This window comes from Mytilus galloprovincialis, chromosome 13 (assembly GCF_965363235.1).
Source record: "Mytilus galloprovincialis chromosome 13, xbMytGall1.hap1.1, whole genome shotgun sequence".
NCBI classification, from domain to species: domain Eukaryota; kingdom Metazoa; phylum Mollusca; class Bivalvia; order Mytilida; family Mytilidae; genus Mytilus; species Mytilus galloprovincialis.
In genome coordinates this window covers 36,344,945-36,366,291 of record NC_134850.1, presented here as the reverse complement: position 1 = coordinate 36,366,291, position 21,347 = coordinate 36,344,945, and the positions used below count along the sequence as shown (strand labels likewise).

Here is a 21,347-nt window from a genome sequence, read left to right as displayed (position 1 = left end):
CTTGCATTTTTGCAGGTATTTTATTTCGTATTTTTGCCAATCTCTACAAAGCCTAAAGAAAATGTGAAATTCGCTGAACATCTGAATTTGAGCTCACCTGTATCCACGAAAAATGGGTATTCAACCAGTAATAATGAAACCACAGAATTGGGTATAAAAATATATATTCCGTCAAGACAGATATTTCTTTTATTTCTATAATACAGATATGCATCAACTAGTAAAACAATTTTCTGCTTCTTCATCTTTCATGCTTGATTGCATTTCCAATATAAGCACCAGTACTAGTAAAACATTTTGTAAGTCTGTTGTTTGGTCTTTTGGTTGGTTCCTGCGGTATCTGACCAACAACATAGAAACAGATCCATATACATGTGTACTGAATTAAATCAGACAATGTTGTCTATAAAACTGATGGTCATGGTTATTTCCTGTTTCTGATCGTCACATTTCTCCACATTGTGTTATTACAACTGCTATTTTAGGTTTATTATTTGGTCCTGTTGGAACATTTTCTATTTTCCTCAGAATTAACAGTCCATCTACCACTTTTCCTGAAAAAATAAGAAAGAATATTCATATTTACTTTAGTTTCAGAACTACTATTATATAAAACATGTTTCATAAAAAACAAAAGTAATTTTAAATTTATAATAAAAGTTTCCATTACATCATCCAGGTATTCATGGTAGTATTCTGTCTCCCATTGAACAATAAAGTTTCATATGAAATTATGTGAACTTTTCCTTCTTTATTACTTATCTTGGGAAATTTCATTAAAAAATGTTAGTTTATGCTAAGGGCTATTCCAGAAAAAATATATGGAGGAGGTTGGAAGGCAGTTTTTGTCAGCACCCGCCACCCAGACAATTGTAATTGAGAATTATAGTGCATTATAGTGTGAAAAGTTGCTCTGATACCCATCCTCCATGTATTATTAATATAATGTGCCTTCCAACTCTCCCCTCCTCTATACATTTTTTCTGGAATAGCCCTAACAAGATCAAATCAGACAATACTGTATACTTATGATTTTGTTAGCAACTACAGTCTATCATAGAAGTAAACAAGTCTATTATAGAAATCAAATGTATGTTGAAAATATGTTTAGAATTTTGGACTTGTCAAATCTAAGTAAACAAATGAAAGTCTTGCTAAAGTCAATCATGCGTAATAAATAAAACAGGATGAAAATAATTAATTTCACTTTATGACCAATATTGTTTCCTATGACAATAAAATCTTTTCTCTAAATATTAAAGTACCTGAGCTTTCTCCATGCATGTAAATAATGAACTCATTGAACATTTTGGCCTCCAAATTTTTAAATTATTTTTCAGTTATAGTGGTATACAATAGTTGCATTTGAAGGTAAATAAACATTATCTCTGAACAATGTTGTCTTAATTTCATGTTACTGCTTGACCTTTTCGTATTTCTACATGGGTCTTGAAATTAGCCAACTTTGGTATTAACTTATCAACTTAAAGAAGACAATACAAATGTAATAGCAATATTTTGATTCATGCCAAATATTTTTTGCTAAACATTTTTTGACTTCTTGCAGTAATATTTTGTTAAAGAAATAATTCATGTGAGTCATAGATTTGTTGGAAATTTTCACATAGCCTGAGCAGATTATATTCCATTTTTATCCAGACCCTTAGCGAGGGACAAAAATAATGAAAAAAAAATGGCCAAGGCAGTGAAAATTAATCTAAGTAAAACCATTACTCAGATAATTCTGAACATACTTCAAATATTTAAGTACCGGTCATTGTAAAAATCATGCAGAAGGTGATTCATGGCATGTCACAGAAGTAATTTTTTTTGCCCTATATCATAAGAACTTTGGTAGATGGTCAAAATTCTGTCTTTATTTTCCCTGTATTATGCCCGTTGCCATGGTAACCATCAAATCAACATTTTGCCTGAATATGTGAAAAAAGACCCTTTTTGAAAATATAAAATAAGGGAATTTAAAGTCCCATAGAAATAAAGTAAATCAATACAAAGGATATGTATATTTACAGTATTGACAAACAAAACCCCAAACTATATAAAAACGTTAAAATTGTGAATTTACTAAATAGTTTGTTTCCATAGCAACCATTTAAAAATGTGTTAAAATTCGAAAATGAAAAATTTCAAAAACTTTAAAATTTTAAATCTGTTTATCTCCCAAGACCAACAATACCATGACATGTCATTGACAAATTTTGAAAGACCACATTCTATATATTCAGAAAATAAAAAGAAAGTCGTGTGTTTTTTTTTTCTTTAAAAAAAAAAATTTAGTCAAAAATTGTCAATTTTCACCAAAATTCAGATTAACAATCAGATGAATAATCAAAAATTTTGAACTTAAAAAGCTAAAACATTCCATTTATATATGCAATTCTGACACACATTTGTTAATTTTAAAGGAGAATATATGATAAATGAAGATATACTTGTACAAAATGAAAAATCATCACTCTGGGTATGGTGCACCCTCCTTTTTTTTCGATTTTTTTTTTTTTTTTTTTCAAAATTATAAAATTTGTTGAAAGAAATGTGGTATCTCATTGTGTTTACTTGTGAACTAAGTATTTTAAGAATTTAAGCATAACACAACTTCTAAAGTTGAGGGCAGCATATGTACCCCCTCCCTTCAATCTTATATGTAAGATTTCTCAGAAGTTTAAAAAAAAAATGGTAATACGCATAACCCGTTGTCGTGTCTAAGACTGATGCTGTCAGTGAAAAAGAATAAAGTTGAATCCAAAACTTAATTACTAGTAAGTCTATGTATAAAGATAAGAGGATGTGTTGTAAATGTCAATGAGACAATTAACTCTCAACCAGAGAGAGCAAAGACATAGAAATAAACAACCACAGATCACCGTATATCCTTCAACAATGAGCATAACATGATTATCTATAAAACAAATCTTAATGAACATTTAAAAAAAAATAGCTCAGGATACTTTCTCTTTCAAAATGGCTATAAAGAAGTTACAGTAACAATTTAATGCAACTCATTGTTGGTTTTTGAAACAGATTGATGCTTTAAAAACTTTAACCCTAGACTAAGATCTGCTAAACAAGAACACTCTCCGTGAAATGTCTGGTTGGTTTTATTTATAATTGAATTACTTTTGAAACTCTGTAAGTGTTATGTAAAGATTTTAATACAAGTATCATATTAACTTAACATTATCAATGTTCTAAGAAAATGAGGTCAGGGTAAGATGAACTATGTCAGACAGACGAAAAAAAGAGAACGGAAACTGAAAATTCAGCATTTTTTCCATTTTTAAAGGGGCATAACTTATTGACAGTACCTGTTACACCAATAACATTCTAACTGTTCTGAATTTTATGGAAATAAGCATTGTGTATAAGTTTCAAAACATTTGGTTGTGGCAAACTTAAGTTAGAGAACGGAAACAAAAAAGTCAGCATTTTTTTTCCATTTGTATAAGGGTATAACTCTGGAACGGACGTACTTACAGACAAGGGTACAACTTAATGCCCCCTTTGCTACAGTGGGGGCATACAAATTCTACATGTTCTATCTGAGGAAATATATACCAACGATCTACATTAATTGTGCAAGAATTTGTCAATGTTTCTATTGTATATGTTGGAAAAGGACAGCTTGTCTATTATTTTTTTTAAAACCTAACTGAATTATTATTTGTATACCGCAGAATAATCGCGTTTTTTTATGGTTCTCAAAAATATTATCCTTGTGGCCCTGAGGCAAATTTGCTGGTCCGAACTATTGTATACTGTTTTGATTCTCAAACCTTTATGACAACCATGTGCAATGGCCATTCTTGAATTTTGCCTAATTTAATCAATTGTTATATTTACATATTTTTATGCCCCCGCAGTGGCGGAGGGGGCATTAAGGTTAACCCTTGTCCGTCCGTCAGTATGTCCCAACGTTGGTTTCTGTTCTCTATCTTTAGTTTGCCTCAACCAAATGTTATGAAACCTAATCACATTGCTTATTACCATCAAACAAGACTAAGTTTGGTGGTGTCACTTAAACCGTCCAAGAGTTATGCCCCTTTACAAATAGAAATATTGTTGAATTTCCGTTTCTGTTCTCTAACTTTAGTTTGTCTTTACCAGATGTTATTAAAATTATACACAATGCTTAAAACCACCAAATGCAGATCAACTTTGAATTTTGGTGGTGTAACTTTCACTGTTCTATGCAATGCCTCTTTATAGAGGGAAAAAGTTGCTGAATTTTTTGTTTTGTATTTCTTTCTTTAGTTTGCCTCAACCAAATGTTACGAAACTTTTACACAATTCTTATCACCATAAAAGTTAGTACACAATTGGTAAGTGTCTTCAGTCATGTCCGTTTATGACTTTTATGATATGGAAGCGGGAGCATCATCTGTGTCCAATGGACACATTCCGCATTTATTTCAAATCTTTTAGATAAGTTAGATTATTATATATATATTAGAATAAAAAGAAAGGTTCTGTAGTTCTTCTTCAATTTCAATTTTAGCACAGTTAAATCGACATAGTGACAAATAAGTGTTTGCATAAAGGTTTCGATACATGTCGATTTACATGGGAGGTAAATAGTAACAGCCATTATGTGTACATAATCTGACTCTGTGCAATAGTATACTAGTCCACAAAAGAAACGATGCAAGGCAATGTATTTTCCATAGATAATGAAATTGGAAACACTGTACCAAGATTAAAACTGTCCCATTTGTCTAATCTTTACAGAGTGTTATTATCTTATCAAAACCACTGATTTAAGACAAAAAAAATATTTTATTTTTTTATTTTTGTTATATCAAAAATAGTATTTTTATAAATAAACCAGATGCTCCGCAGGGCGCAGCTTTATACGACCGCAGAGGTATTGCACAATACTTAACATAATAATTTTGGACCCCGATTTGGACCAACTTGAAAACTGGGCCCATAATCAAAAATCTATGACCATGTTTAGATTCAGCATATCAAAGAACCCAAAGAATTCTTTTTTTGTTAAAATCAAGCTAAGTTTAATTTTGGACCCTTTTGATCTTAATGTAGACCAATTTGAAAACAGGACCAAAAATTAAGAATCTGAATACACGGTTAGATTTGGCATATCAAAGAACACCAATAATTAATTTTTTGATGAAATCAAACAAAGTTTAATTTTGGACCCTTTTGGCCCCTAATTCGTTGGGACCAAAACTCCCAAAATCAATCCAAACCTTTCTTTTGTGGTTATAAACCTTGTGTTAAAATTTCATAGATTTCTAATAACTTATGCTTAAGTTATGCAAAAACCAAGAAAAATGCTTATTTGGGACCTGTTTTTGGCCCCTAATTCCTAAACTGTTGGGACTAAAACTCCCAAAATCAATCCCAACCTTCCTGTTGTGGTCATAGAGACCTTATGTTAAAATTTTATAGATTTCTTTTTACTTATACTAAAGTTATTGTGCGAAAACCAAGAAAAATGCTTATTTGGGCCCTTTTTTGCCCCTAATTCCTAAACTGTTGGGACCAAAACACCAAGAATCAATGTCAACCTTTCTTTTATGGTCATAAACCATGTGTTTAAATTTCATAGATTTCAATTTACTTTTACTAAAGTTAGAGTGCGAAAACCAAATGTCTTCGGACGACGACGACGCCAACGTGATACCAATATGCGACCAAAAAATTTTCAATTAATAAAAATCGAAATTAGAACTTAATTTTTTTCGTTTAAACATGGTCTGCTTAAAATTTTGATTGCCATCCGTCCTTGTGTCCATCTGGCTGTCCTTGCAGCGCTCGCACATGTACAAATTATGTCAGATTTTTAAGAAACTAATACTTTAGGTTATTATAAGCAATATCTCGAACAAGTTAGATATTGGTGGTCAATCGACTTTAATAAAAACATTTATAACCCTTGAAAATAATAAATTTATGGAAAATAGCCCCTTTAACGCTCCCACAGGTACAATTCTTGCCAGATTTTTAACTAGATATCATTGAGATGGGAGCCATCTCTGTGGGCCCCGCTGTGAATAATGTGCATTAAAAAATTGTATCTTTACCATAGGACATGGGTTTGTCAACTGAAATCAAAGTTTTTGACCTTGACCTTTGACCTATGAAGTTGTAAATAAATTATGACACACCCTTTGGTGTTGGTTTATAAACATGTCAAGTATAAACTTTGAAATGATAAAGGTTCTCAAGATATAGAGCGGACACGATCTTTACCATAGGACATGGGGTTGTCAACTGAAACCAAAGTTTTTGACCTTGACCTTTGACCTAGGAAGTTGCACATAAATTATGACACACCCTTTGGTGTTGGTTTATATACATGTCAAGTATAAACTTTGAAATGATAACGGTTCTCAAGATATAGAGCGGACACAATCTTTACCATAGGACATGGGGTTGTCAACTGAAACCAAAGTTTTTGACCTTGAACTATGCCCTAGGCAGTCGTTCATAAATTATGACACACCCTCTGGTGTTGGTTCATATACATGTCAAGTATAAACTTTGAAATCATAACGGTTCTCAAGATATAGAGCGGACACGATCTTCACCACAGGACACAGGGTTGTCAACTGAAACCAAAGTTTTTTTACCTTGACCTTTGACCTAGGAAGTTGTACATACATCATGACACGCCCTCTGGTGGTGGTTAATAAACATGTAAAGTATAAAGTATGAAATCATAATGGTTCTCTAGATATGGAGCGGACACAAAGTGTTACGGACGGACGGACGGACGGACAGACTGATCACTATAGGGGACCGCCTTTGGCGGGACCCTAATAAAACTTATACACTAGATTAATATCAACAATATCTCGGATGAGTTCTATAATCATGGACAATTGACTTTTTTAAAAGAGTTATGACCCTTAAAAATATTAAAATTTATGGAAAGTTGCCTTGTTAGCGCTCTCGATGGTACAAATTTTTTATTTTTTATTTTCAGTTTATTTCTGATAGAACGGACGTAGTTTTTTTAGGTCACCGTTTCAAAGGAACTGTGAATTTTGCCATCACTTTGCTTCCGTTGTCGTCTGTCCGGTGTAAAATATTTGAAACATTTCCACTGAAACTACTTAACCAATTCCAGTAAAACTTATAAACTGAATGATCCTTAGGATATCTAGAATTAAGTTTGTGTTCTATTTTCTATTTTGTAAAAAAACATGGCCGCCATGGGTAAAATAAGAACATAGGGGTAAAATGCAGTGTGTAGCTCATATCTCAAACACTAAAGCCTTTTAAGAGCAAATTTTCAGATGAATCTAACAACCCATTGTTGGGTTGCTGCCACTTAATTGTTAATTGTACGGAAATTTTGCAGTTTTGGTTATTATCTTGAATATTATTAATGACAAAAATAAACTGTAAACAGCACAACTTTCAGCAAAGTAGGATCTACAAATAAGTTTATATGACCAGAATTGTCAATTGAATCCGTATGGAGTTATAGCCCTTTAAAGAAATTTTTCACAATTTGTTCATCTAGTTTGCTTCCTTTAAAAAAAAATCTTCTTTTGATATTGAATATGCTTAATCAATTTCAGCCCAACTTGGGAGTTATAATCTTGTATAAATTTAGTTTTTTATTTCCTTGTACTTCAAGAAACTTAGCCACTATGGCTAAAATGGAACATAGGGGTAAAATTCATTTTTTGCTTTTGAAGAAAAAAAGACAGATACAAAGAACATTTAAATGGAATTGTTAAGCCACTCATTGATATATATTGAAGGGACAAATAATCATTGATGCAAGATTTAACCAAAAATTACAGGTGATCGCTTCAGGTTCTTTAGAGTCAATTTTAAAGACCATGAAACAGAATCTAAAGATTTTAAATTTCTGTTTGGGTTGTTCTCTCTTTGACACATTCCCCATTTCTAAAAAAAAATCTAATATATAAAAATGGTGTAGGGGGTTCTATTATTGCCCTCACCCTTTGAAGAAATTTCATGTTTTAATGCTCAAAATGTTCACAATTGAATTCCATCTTTTAAATTTATTAATGATTTTTTGAATTTTGAAAAAAAAGGGGGGGGGGGGCACGAGGCCCAGAAAGAAAAAATGTCCTCTACAAAAATATCTCTATCAATCATATTTTCTCATTTATAATTACCAAATTTGTGTCAGGAATGCACGCATAAATGGAATGTTTTAGCTTTTTAAGTTCAAAATGTTTCAGTATTCATCTGTTTGGTAATCTGAATTTTGGTGAAAATTGACAATTTTTGACTAAAATTATTTTTTTAAAGAAAAAAAAACACACGACTTTCTTTTTATTTTCTGAATATATAGAATGTGGTCTTTCAAAATTTGTCAATGACATGTCATGGTATTGTTGGTCTTGGGAGATAAACAGATTTAAAATTTTAAAGTTTTTGAAATTTTTCATTTTCGAATTTTAACACATTTTTAAATGGTTGCTATGGAAACAAACCATTTAGTAAATTCAAAATTTTAACGTTTTTGTATAGTTTGGGGTTGTGTTTGTCAATACTGTAAATATACATATTGTTTGTATTGATTAACTTTATTTCTATGGTTCTTTAAAATCCATTATATTTCAATTTTCAAAGGCTACTTATGGACGTATTTAGGCAAAATTTTGTAAGGATGGTTTCCATGGCAACCAAAGTTGAAAAGATAAAATTAATACAGAAAACTTATTTTCATACCATACCTTCATCATAAACAAAATATAAAGACATTTGAAGAGGGGTCATGAATCGCCCATCAACAGGAACCTGCATGATTCTTACAAAGACCGGTACTTAAATTCCTTACCAAAAACAACATGTTTTCCATCTAAAAAGTCACATTTTGTTGATGTGATGAAAAACTGACAACCATTACTGTCTTTTCCACTATTGGCCTGAAATAAATTCCAAAATTTTAATATATTTGCAGTCATTATAAAATACATGTATGTAGAGTTTTAGTTTTAGAAATACCATAATACTTATAATAGTTCAATTTACAATACCTTGATTTCAATTATTCTTAAGATGGTACCTAACACTACAGGGAGATAACTCTGTAAAATCAGCTAAACGTTTTAATTACATTGTGTTGTTAAGGGAATATTAAGCTTCTCATTGATCAAAATTAGTGTTTGTCAACTGCTATATAACCAGTGTATTTTTTCTGATAAATTGGTTGGTTCAATTTTTTTAATTTTTATATTTTTGTCAAAGGGTCAAAGTAAATAATTTGTCAAAATTTTATGAAAATTAAACAAGCCAAATAAATTTTAGTCAAGGTGTTGGGTACCACCTTAAAAGGTGTGCTGATTTTGATTTAAGTCTTAGATAATATATATATAATATAGGAGTTTTTTTATAGGTTACCTGTAATATTTGCATTGAATAAGCTTCAGTAGTTTGTGAGTTTGTGCTTTGTATTGATATGACGATTAAGCCTTTTTGACTGATTTTAATAGTTTGTTCTTGTGTTGTTACATCACTGTCTCAGGTTAGTGAAGAGTTCAGCATCATCAAGATGTTTAACTCGCCACCTTCTGCATGTGCCTGTTCAAAGTCAGGAGCCTGCTATTAGTGGTTGTTATTTGTTGATGAATATCATATTTGTTATGCCCCACCTACGATAGTAGAGGGGCATTATGTTTTCTGGTCTGTGCGTCCATTCGTCTGTCTGTCTGTCTGTCCGTTCGTTCGTCCGTCTGTCTGTTTGTCCGTCTGTCCCGCTTCAGGTTAAAGTTTTTGGTCAAGGTAGTTTTTGATGAAGTTGAAGTCCAATCAACTTGAAACTTAGTACACATGTTCCTTATGATATGATCTTTCTAATTTTAAAGCCAAATTAAACTTTTGACCCCAATTTCACGGTCCACTGAACATAGAAAATGAAAGTGCATGTTTCAGGTTAAAGTTTTTGGTCAAGGTAGTTTTTGATGAAGTTGAAGTCCAATCAACTTGAAACTTAGTACACGTTCCCTATGATATTATCTTTCTAATTTTAATGCCTAATTATATTTTTTATCCAATTTCACGGTCCATTGAACATGGAAAATGATAGTGCGAGTGGGGCATTCGTGTACTTTGGACACATTCTTGTTTTTTTCTTTTATTGTTTTGTGCATTTATTGGGTCTTAGTTTTCTTGTTTTGAATACAATTTTTCGTAGCTATTTATAGCTCGCTATGCTGTCTAGGATTTCCTCATTGATGAAGACATTTACAGTGACCTTATTTTAAGTCATTTGGTCTCTGGTGGAGAGTTGTCTCATTTGAAATCAAACCACGTCTACTTATTTGTATAAACAGTATCAAAAAGAGCAATCAATTATGTCAAGTGTTTTATACCTGCATGTAAATGAAGGTTTCAAAAAGATCATTGCCAATAAAGTTTCTATGACTTGCTTGAGTCATATACAATTCTTTTTGCATATTTTCAATTAGAGTTACTAATGTGACCAATATAAATTGTACATAATGAAAACATTAATTGCAAGATGGAGCTTCTTAAACTCCAGAGAAACTCCAGAGAACAAAAATACATAGATACTAACCAAACATTTTATTTTTGCAAGTAGTACTAGTGTACAAAATGGTGTATCAAAATGCACTTTATATAACATATGTAAATCAACTTTGGGAAGATTTGTACTCTATATTATTTCTTTAACATCTTAGTGAAATTGTCTCTATTTTGGCAAACTTATTTGATCTTATTTATTGTGTATCATGTATGCAAAGAAAGTACCAGTATTTTAAACTTAAATATGATTGGTTTAGTAAGCACAAATATTCAACATTCAATTCAGCATTTTGTAAAAAAAAATAGATTTATCTTTTTTAATACTCAAGTCCCAAATTTGTCTCCATTCCTGTTTGATTTATATATATATATATATATATATATATATATATATATATACAACTCGTATATACATTATGTACACAGCCATGTATCACCATCATTGATGGCGATCCGATGGATACATCTGTTGTAGGGTTGTCACTGACTCAGACGTACTTATGTATATATATATATATATATATATAAAAAGAAAACTTTCAAATTGTCAATAAGTCCTTTTCTACATTAATACCTGGCAACCCATAGAGTAAAAACTTACTACTTTTGAACCATACTAACCATAGATAAAATACCAGGTCCAACATGCTTCATTTTAAAGTTTTCATCAGAAAAGGCAATTCCACCATATATACTACAAATACCCGTTCCATCACCCTGTAAATATAAGTCTCTGCTAGTATCAATTGTTTCTTAAGGATTACAGTAAGAATTGATTCATCATTGCTATGAGTATGGTGCTTGTTCTGTTTTGATTATGTTCTACTTATATTTTTTCCAAGGATTTTTAGGAGTTGACAAAAATGCATGAATATTTATTGTGATATCAAGGAAACCTGCCTTCTGATCATGCTGATATATGCATCAGATATTGAAATGCAAGTTAATATTAATTATACAATTACTCACACTGTCATGTCTGTCACATTATTTGCATTAAAAAAAACATTGCAATAATTTCGGAATTCACAATATATATGCATTATGGTATATGTGTAGAAATAACTGGAAGTACATTTAATTTGCATTTACATCAGTACATATGTATACTTACATTTACAAAATCACCTCCTTGCACCATGAAATCTTTTATCACTCTAAAAAATAAGGGGAAGAAACATGAAAAGATTAAAATTAGGTTAATCAATATCTATTTCAATATGTTCAAGCTTTCCTTACAAAAGATTATATTTTTGAAAATATATACTGTTTGCAATGATCTTATATAGGATTGTGCTTGATATTCATATGATGAAGACATAATCATTCAATCAGTTAAATTGAGGTCTGGTGCTGGCATGTCAGTAACTGCTAGTAGTCTGTTGTTATTTATGTATTATCGTCATTTTGTTTATTTTCTTTTGTTACCTATTCTGACACCGGACTCAGACTTCTCTTAAACTGAGTTTTACTGTGCATATTGTTGTGCGTTTATTTTTTCTACATTGGCTAGAGGTATAGGGGAGGGTTGAGATCTCAAAAAACATGTTTAACCTAGCCACATTTTTGCGCTTGTCCCAAGTCAGGAGCCTCTGGCCTTTGTTAGTCTTGTATGATTTAAATTTTAGTTTCTTGAGTATAATTCAGAGTAAGTATGACCTCCATTATCACTGAACATGCTGAACTAGTATACATATTTATTTAGGGGCCAGCTGAAGGACACCTCAGGGTGCTGGTGTTTCTCGCTACATTGAAGACCCATTGGTGGCCTTCGGCTATTATCTGCTCTATGGTCGGGTTGTTGTCTCTTTGACACATTCTCCATTTCCATTCTCAACTTTACTCATCAGTAAAGAAGCCAATATTAAGACAATTACAATTAGATAGGTATGAACACCTGTTTATTGTTGAAGGCATGTTTCTCTCTAGATATCTTTTGGTTACTTTTGTTGTACATTGTTATAAGGCTGATGGCTCATTAATGTATACCCTAGGCCTGCATTGTACATCTCCTTTTTTATGTTTATGATATTACAATATTCCCTGTGTTCAAGAAAATCAACTACACAATTATAAGACTTACCTGTGAAATGTACATCCTTTGTATCCCATTGGAATGCCATCTTTTTTGTATTCCCCAGTACAAAACTGTCTGGAAAAGTAAATTAATAAGTGTAATGTTGATACATACATAAATTACATGAGACAAAAGGTTTGCATTAGATCTCGAGCTGTTCTATTTATAAATAGAGAATATCATATGGCTTTTTCAATATTACACCTGTTCCTAAAATGACAAAATAGCAATAATAAATGCATGCAATAAATGCTGAATTTACAGTATGTTTACAGAATTTGTTATGAAATTTATTATTAAAACCCACCTGAAATTTTCTGCCGATTTTGGTACGACATCTGCAAATAGTTCAATCTTCAATCTTCCTTGTTCCTATAACAATTACAACAAAATTGTAAAATTAACAACAATTAAATATGAATTTGGTTTAAAATATCGCTTTCATCTTACAGTACAATCATGACAATGTTATATTTAAATTTCAATCATGATGCTCTATCAGTCACGGTTATCAAATGGTTATGAATACTTATACAAGTATTTATTTCCTGGTACATTTTTGTACATGTACAGGGTAATTATTTCGGAGGTAGAGTCATCATGGTCATACCCCTTATACTTTCAGATTACTCATATGTCTGCACTGATACATTGATTAAAAGTTTTATCAACTTACCATTGCTTACGATTTACAATATAAAACAATTCATGCAAATGAAGAAAACAATCAAACTTTAATACTGTCATGACTGCATCACTAAATGGAAAATGTTTACACTCAGGTCAGTGAAATTGGTATGGTGTTAGGCCAATTAAAATTAATTGATAGATTTTTATCCCCGCCTGCCCCTATGAAATCTTCCCTATCTTTTGCAAATTTCGGTTTTCGTATTTCTCAGAGTATTCTAACTGGATGATTAAGTCAATATATTCTGCTGATCTATGATGACAACATCATTTACCGAGAATAAACAAAGAGATTGATTAAGAAAAGGGCGTGAAATATTCGCTGTGTCCAAGAACGCAAATCGCCGTACACTATGTCACAAATGACAAATGTTTGTGAGTAAAACACCTTGGATTTATTTTATTTATACAATTACGTTGTGTCAAGAAATTTGGACTGTGAAGGAAACCCAAAAGCGTCAGAATCATGGAACACATTTGACAGGAATAAAGAAATTGACACAAGCATGAACTTTTTAGATTAATGACCGTATATTGAGTTCAGAAAATCGACAAACATACGCATTTATAATTTATTAATTAACAGCAAGCTCTTAGAAATAAATTTAGCCATGCCTTACGTTTAAAAAAAAAAAAAAACAGCAAACATCCTCTGTCCCAATACCCACGATAGAGTCATTAAACAACTCTGTTCTACATACTAATTATATTTGCACCTTGCATATTAAGGACCAACCCTATTATTTCAACACTGTTTGAGTTTTCATTTTATTCTGTACTTTCTGCAATTACATGAAGAACAGTGGTTGCCAATCAGAGATATATATTTACGAATTTGAAAAAGCGGTACCAGCATATGGAGTAAATGTGTCTCAATATTAAAATGTTACTCTAGAGCTAGCTCAAAGTACATGTACGCTGATTTTGTTGAACGAGGAATACTGCTTTCTCAAAAGTTGCTAAGACAGGGCTATGAATCATCAAATAAAGGTCATCACTCAATTTTATGGTTGCCATCATGAGCTGATTGGCCATTATGACAAAAGTGTGTCAGAAATCATATCTCAGTGATATTCTTCCTCAGTCATAACAACCTTCCATCATTATCGAACTGAACAAACAAATAACATGATGGGTGCCGTATACAGTGTAGGAAATGGTTACCTTTCTGGAGCACCTGATTTCATTCCTGGTTTTTAGTGGAGTTTGTGTTGTTTCCTACTTATTATTTGTAACTGTTGGTGTAAATGTCTTTTGGTTTTATGAGTCTTTGCTTACTCCTTGGTTTTGATTGTTACTGTCTTATACATGATACCTAATGGATGTATTTATATGATATAAGCTTATTATTTACAATTGCATATGATCAAATAACACGTGACAAGAAGGTTTCAAATGAAATAAAATTTAAAAAATAAAATCCTCCCACCATTGCCCACCTGCCCCATTTTTTTCAAAAATTTGGATGAAAATCTACTAATTAATTTTAGTTGGCCTAATTCATAAACTGTTGGGACCAAAACTCCCAAAATCAATCACACCTTCTGGTTGTGGTCATAAACGTGTCAAAATTTCATAGATTTCTATTTACTTAAACTAAAGTTATACATGTTATAGTGCGAAAGCTTAGAAAATGCTTATTTGGGCCCTTTTGGCCCCTAATTCCTAAACTGTTGAGACCAAAACTCCACAAATCAATCCCAACCTTCCTTTTATGGTCATAAACCTTGTGTTTAAATTTCATAGATTTCTATTCACTAATACTAAAGTTATACAATGTTATAGTGCGAAAACCAAATGTCTTCTGACGACGACAACAAAGACGACGACGCCAATGTGATACCAATATACGACCAAAAAATTTTCAAATTTTGCGGTCGTATAAAAAGAGTTGTTTATACCTGAGTGGGAACATCTCCAAGTTGTAAAATCACTTTGTTTATGTTTATTTTTACACCTTGTGCAGGAATGGAAAAAAAAATGCACATTAAAACCCCCCAAAAAAAAAGATTTAATCTTTCTGAAATGAAAAATGGATTTAATTTTCATATATCTAGTGTATGCCAGGCATTAAAACATTTCCAACTGGACAGGTAATTCTGTACGCAGAGTAGATTTTGAGGTGTAAATACAATACAGCCATATAATATTTGTCCATTTGTTATGATAAACTAAGATTATAGTCATAGTGTGAAAATGCTTATATTTTAATACTAGTAACTGTGATAGTTGTCTCATTGGCAAATCATACATTTTGTACTTCAAGTTCATCCCCTATAAATGCTAGGGTACACGACAACTTGTACTTTCAGCAACTCGTACTCAACTAACTCGTACCCTATTTTTACCAACTCGTACCCTTGCTTAAATAGGGTACGAGTTGGTTGAGTACGAGTTGACATGAATCCTAAATGCTAACAGCAAACATTTTGGCAAAGAACAAGAATCATGAATAAAAACCTCAAATGTTTAAGCCTGAAAAGGGATACATTAAACAAAGAAGTAATCCATGAGACGTCTATGTATTTAAAGAGTGCCCATTCACCTCCACGTGTTAATTTCTGTTGTTTTAGAACCTCCATAAAAAATTTCCGGCAAAATTATAAGTTTTAAAACTACCCCCCTTTTTTTCTAAAATCGTCACTATGTTCTATTTAAACTATAACATGTCGGTCGCGTGTAACTGTGTATTGAAGATATTCAAATGACCATACGTACTGTGTTTCCAATGGAAATATCAAAGAAAACAACGGGATTGTTAGTGTTATTTGGTTTTTCTGAATACGACATGTTGTCGGCTTTTTATTATCTCCCTTTAAGTACTTTTAAGATGGGTAAAGCTAAGTTAAATCAGATGGACTTCCGTATAATTGAAATTTACACACGCTTTTTTTTTTTTACTTAAACAAATATGAGTAGAAAAAAATGGAGTGTGGTCCGTGTGACACTCAAAGTTTTAAAAAGTTTTGAAATTATAGATTTTTGGAATTTTGATCAAAGTTTTAAAATATCAAAATTCCAAATTGTGTAAAAGTTTGAATATTTTTTCTAATAGATGCACAATCTTAAAATTTCAGTTCTGTTATCCCATGTGATGTTTAATATGTTAAAACAGAGACATATAATACAAAATTGTATCATATGTCTCTGGTTAAAATAAAGAAAAACCGACTTCTTCTTTTATTTTTTTATTTTTTATAATGATTTGGGTCCGTGTAACACTTATCAATTCAAAGTTTTAAAAAGTTTTGAAACTTTAGATTTTTAGAATTTTGATCAAAGTTTTAAAATATCAAAATTTCAAATTGTGTAAAAGTTTCGAAATTTTGAAATTTTAACCAAATTATTAAAATATTAAAATTCTAAATATCGTTTATAAATTTGATAGTTTACGAATTTGATCAAACTTTAAAAATACTAAACCTAACGTGCAATTTTGATTATTTCACTTTTTGAAAGTTTGATTTTTTAATTTTTGATTAAAATATCAAAAATAGAAAGGGGTTAAAAGAGGGGTACCTGTAAACTCTGATGTAAACACGACTCTGATAACAATCATTCTTAGTTATAAATAAATAACACGAAATATATCAAATCATTTTTAATTACAAAATAAATAATGGAAAGAAGAAGCCCTTTTATATATATATATATAAAACATATTAGACATCACATGGGATAACAGTATCCTGAAATTTTAAGGTTGTGCATCTATCAAAAAAAAAATTGTTAACCCTATTTAAACCATAATTAAATAAGTTGATTTAAATCTCTTATATAAAGTTAGCGTTTGAGATAAATAATTCAGAGCTATTTGGTGTTCCCAGTGCCCAACATTTAGAAGTAACAGTGAAAACTGACCAACTCACAGTAAACCAAATAGTATTATTCGCCTTTTTGACGTTCCTGATGAAGGTAGTTCCAGAAAAAGCGCTTCGGTCGCATGCAACTTTAAACGTTTTGTTTTCTTTTTTGTCGATTGCATGACGATAATATATTGCCTTTTATGATCTACTTCAGTTCCAAGAAATAACACGGAAGGAATACTTTTAAAATGTATAGCTTCGCAATGAACGTTGTGCTAGGCGCGCTTCAGCTGGCCCCTAGAAAAAGTGTATTGGTTCAGTGATTATAGACGTCATACTAAACTTCGAAATATAACAATAAACTAAAATTAAAATCATACAAGACTTAAAAGGACAGAGGCTCCCGAATTGGGACAGGCGCACAAATGCGACGGAGTTAAACATGTTTCGTGAGATAACAACCCTCCTCTACACCTCTAGCCAATAAAGAATGAAAAACACATAGTAATACGAACAGTTAAACGCACTTGAAAAGGAAATGCAAGTCCTATGTCAGAATAGGAAACAAACGAAACTAATCAAAATGACAATGATAACAAATTAACAAAGGACTTAGTGTACTATATATAAAGCTAGCAGTTACTGTCATACGCCAGCTCCAGACATCAATTAAACTGATTGAAAGGTTATGTCTTCATTAATTTCTATGCACACTCTCTCCCTGTTGTATTTATTGCTAATTTGTTCCGGAACATTCATGAGATATGCGTCACTGGCAACAACAACTCGATAATTTAAAATAGGTTGTTTACGTACAAATTACGAAGAAACTAAGAATTCAACTCCCTCGGACAAAGTAGCCCTTATAGATGGATTTTGATATGCGTTAACTCCACTTTGGCCACACACCTCTTCAATTTTTTTCGGTTCTTATTTTTCTTGACTTTCAAATTTCAGTTTTCAGCGTTCCGTAGTTGAATTTTTTACTTAAAATTCAGCGTTTTACATTGTACTGGTTTTTCGAGAGCAACATTGGTGTATGGCCAAAAATGGAAAAATCCATCATGCAGCTGACACTGTGGCTTCTCTTTACACGCCCCATTCTGACTGGATGTACCTGTGTTCTTTTAGTTTGCTAAAAGTCGATTGTCGTACGATAACTTAAAAATGTTCAAATAGCAAAATGCAAATAAGGAACAATAATATCCCTTAATAAAAAAAAAAATCCCTTTCCTTGTATTTACTATTTAAAAACAGTGATCTAGGACCCATAATGGAGCTACATGTACGTATATGATAACCAGTCCAAACGTTGTCTATAAGGGAGCAACCATTTAACTTTAAAAGTGGGGTGTTGTTGTTTTGTCGAAGCGGTAACAATTTTGTTAAGTATATCGCTGATAAAAATTTTAATTTGAAAAGAATTTTCAATTTTCAAAATGCTGACACCTTCAAATAGATAGATGGGCGCTTAATGTAGTACAGCGGCAACTATTACATACATATGAATGCTGAAAATAATGTTTATGGTATACGTTTATATATGATATGAATGGTTTCAACTTTTACAAAACCAGAGCTATAAGTTTGATATAAACGTTTAGTTTATTTGGCCTTTTTAATTTTATTTGACTTTATTTGAATCGAGCACCACTGATAAGTCTTTTGAAGACGAAACGTGCGTCTGGCGCAAAAACCGGCAAAATTTATATCCCGGTATCCATCTATGATGAGTTTATGTAGATACCTTGTAACAGTATCTTGGCTCCAATCTACTAATATTTGGTCTGAGTACTCTTAATTTCAGCGTAAATAAGATAAACATATCAAAAACCTCTCACATTGTTGACTAGCACAACCTTAATTGGGACACCATGCATTCAGTATTCCTACCGTACCAAAAAATATTAACTGAAATCATTGATACAAGGCAATATAATTATGATCGTCATACAACCGATAAAAATGAAAACATAACGTTAAAAGTTACGACCGAAGCGCTTTTCTGGATCTACCTTCTTAGGGAACGCTCAAAGCTGAATATTAAGGGCCAACAACTTACAAAGAACAGATTAAATGATATATTCTTTAGCCAACATGATTGCAGAAAGTAAGAAGTCGTAGAGCAAAACAGAAAAAAAATGAAATCAAAAGAGATAATACACCGTGTATTGAGCCTTTCTATTGCTAAGAGCAATTATTTCGTTACGCATTTTACAGGTACCCCTCTTTTTGCCCCTTTTCTATGTTTGATATTTTAATCAAAAATTTAAAAAATCAAACTTTCAAAAAGTGAAATGATCAACATTGCACGTAAGGTTTAATATTTTAGAAGTTTGATCAAAATCCTAAACTATCAAATTTAAAACAATATTTAGAATTTTAATATTTTGATAATTTGGTTAAAATTTCAAAATTTCAAAACTTTTACACAATTTGAAACTTTGATATTTTAAAACTTTGATCAAAATTCCAAAAATCCAAAATTTCAAAACTTTTTTAAACTTTGAATTGATAAGTGTTACACGGACCGATTTGATATATTTCTTGCTATTTATTCCTAACTAAGAATGATTATAATCAGAGCCGTGTTAACATATTCCCTTCTTTCAGCCCCTTTTTTGTTTTTAATATTTTAATCAAAAATTTAAAAAATCAAACATTCAAAAAGTGAAATAATCAAAATTGCACGTTAGGGGTCCGTGTAACACTTATCAATTCAAAGTTTAAAAAAGTTTTGAAATTTTGGATTTTTGGAATTTTGATCAAAGTTTTAAAATATCAAAGTTTCAAATTGTGTAAAAGTTTTGAAATTTTGAAATTTTAACCAAATTATCAAAATATTAAAATTCTAAATATTGTTTTAAATTTGATAGTTTAGGATTTTGATCAAACTTCTAAAATATTAAACCTTACGTGCAATGTTGATCATTTCACTTTTTGAAAGTTTGATTTTTTAAATTTTTGATTAAAATATCAAACATAGAAAAGGGGCAAAAAGAGGGGTACCTGTAAAATGCGTAACGAAATAATTGCTCTTAGCAATAGAAAGGCTCAATACACGGTGTATTATCTCTTTTGATTTCATTTTTTTTCTGTTTTGCTCTACGACTTCTTACTTTCTGCAATCATGTTGGCTAAAGAATATATCATTTAATCTGTTCTTTGTAAGTTGTTGGCCCTTAATATTCAGCTTTGAGCGTTCCCTAAGAAGGTAGATCCAGAAAAGCGCTTCGGTCGTAACTTTTAACGTTATGTTTTCATTTTTATCGGTTGTATGACGATCATAATTATATTGCCTTGTATCAATGATTTCAGTTAATATTTTTTGGTACGGTAGGAATACTGAATGCATGGTGTCCCAATTAAGGTTGTGCTAGTCAACAATGTGAGAGGTTTTTGATATGTTTATCTTATTTACGCTGAAATTAAGAGTACTCAGACCAAATATTAGTAGATTGGAGCCAAGATACTGTTACAAGGTATCTACATAAACTCATCATAGATGGATACCGGGATATAAATTTTGCCGGTTTTTGCGCCAGACGCACGTTTCGTCTTCAAAAGACTTATCAGTGGTGCTCGATTCAAATAAAGTCAAATAAAATTAAAAAGGCCAAATAAACTAAACGTTTATATCAAACTTATAGCTCTGGTTTTGTAAAAGTTGAAACCATTCATATCATATATAAACGTATACCATAAACATTATTTTCAGCATTCATATGTATGTAATAGTTGCCGCTGTACTACATTAAGCGCCCATCTATCTATTTGAAGGTGTCAGCATTTTGAAAATTGAAAATTCTTTTCAAATTAAAATTTTTATCAGCGATATACTTAACAAAATTGTTACCGCTTCGACAAAACAACAACACCCCACTTTTAAAGTTAAATGGTTGCTCCCTTATAGACAACGTTTGGACTGGTTATCATATACGTACATGTAGCTCCATTATGGGTCCTAGATCACTGTTTTTAAATAGTAAATACAAGGAAAGGGATTTTTTTTTTTATTAAGGGATATTATTGTTCCTTATTTGCATTTTGCTATTTGAACATTTTTAAGTTATCGTACGACAATCGACTTTTAGCAAACTAAAAGAACACAGGTACATCCAGTCAGAATGGGGCGTGTAAAGAGAAGCCACAGTGTCAGCTGCATGATGGATTTTTCCATTTTTGGCCATACACCAATGTTGCTCTCGAAAAACCAGTACAATGTAAAACGCTGAATTTTAAGTAAAGAATTCAACTAC

At 31.4% G+C, this 21,347-nt stretch overlaps 1 protein-coding gene across 1 annotated transcript; it reads right to left on the bottom strand.

Moving 5' to 3' along the window:
* Positions 1-171: 171 nt before the first annotated feature.
* On the bottom strand, positions 172-16,108 carry LOC143057613 (peptidyl-prolyl cis-trans isomerase H-like). The gene is made up of 7 exons (XM_076230945.1): positions 16,001-16,108; positions 12,903-12,967; positions 12,602-12,670; positions 11,633-11,675; positions 11,140-11,235; positions 8,810-8,897; positions 172-554 (listed from the first exon to the last, which is right to left on the bottom strand). Exons 1-7 carry the CDS (start codon positions 16,070-16,072, stop codon positions 445-447), a joined length of 543 nt encoding a protein of 180 aa, XP_076087060.1. The 5' UTR covers positions 16,073-16,108; the 3' UTR covers positions 172-444.
* Positions 16,109-21,347: the final 5,239 nt, after the last annotated feature.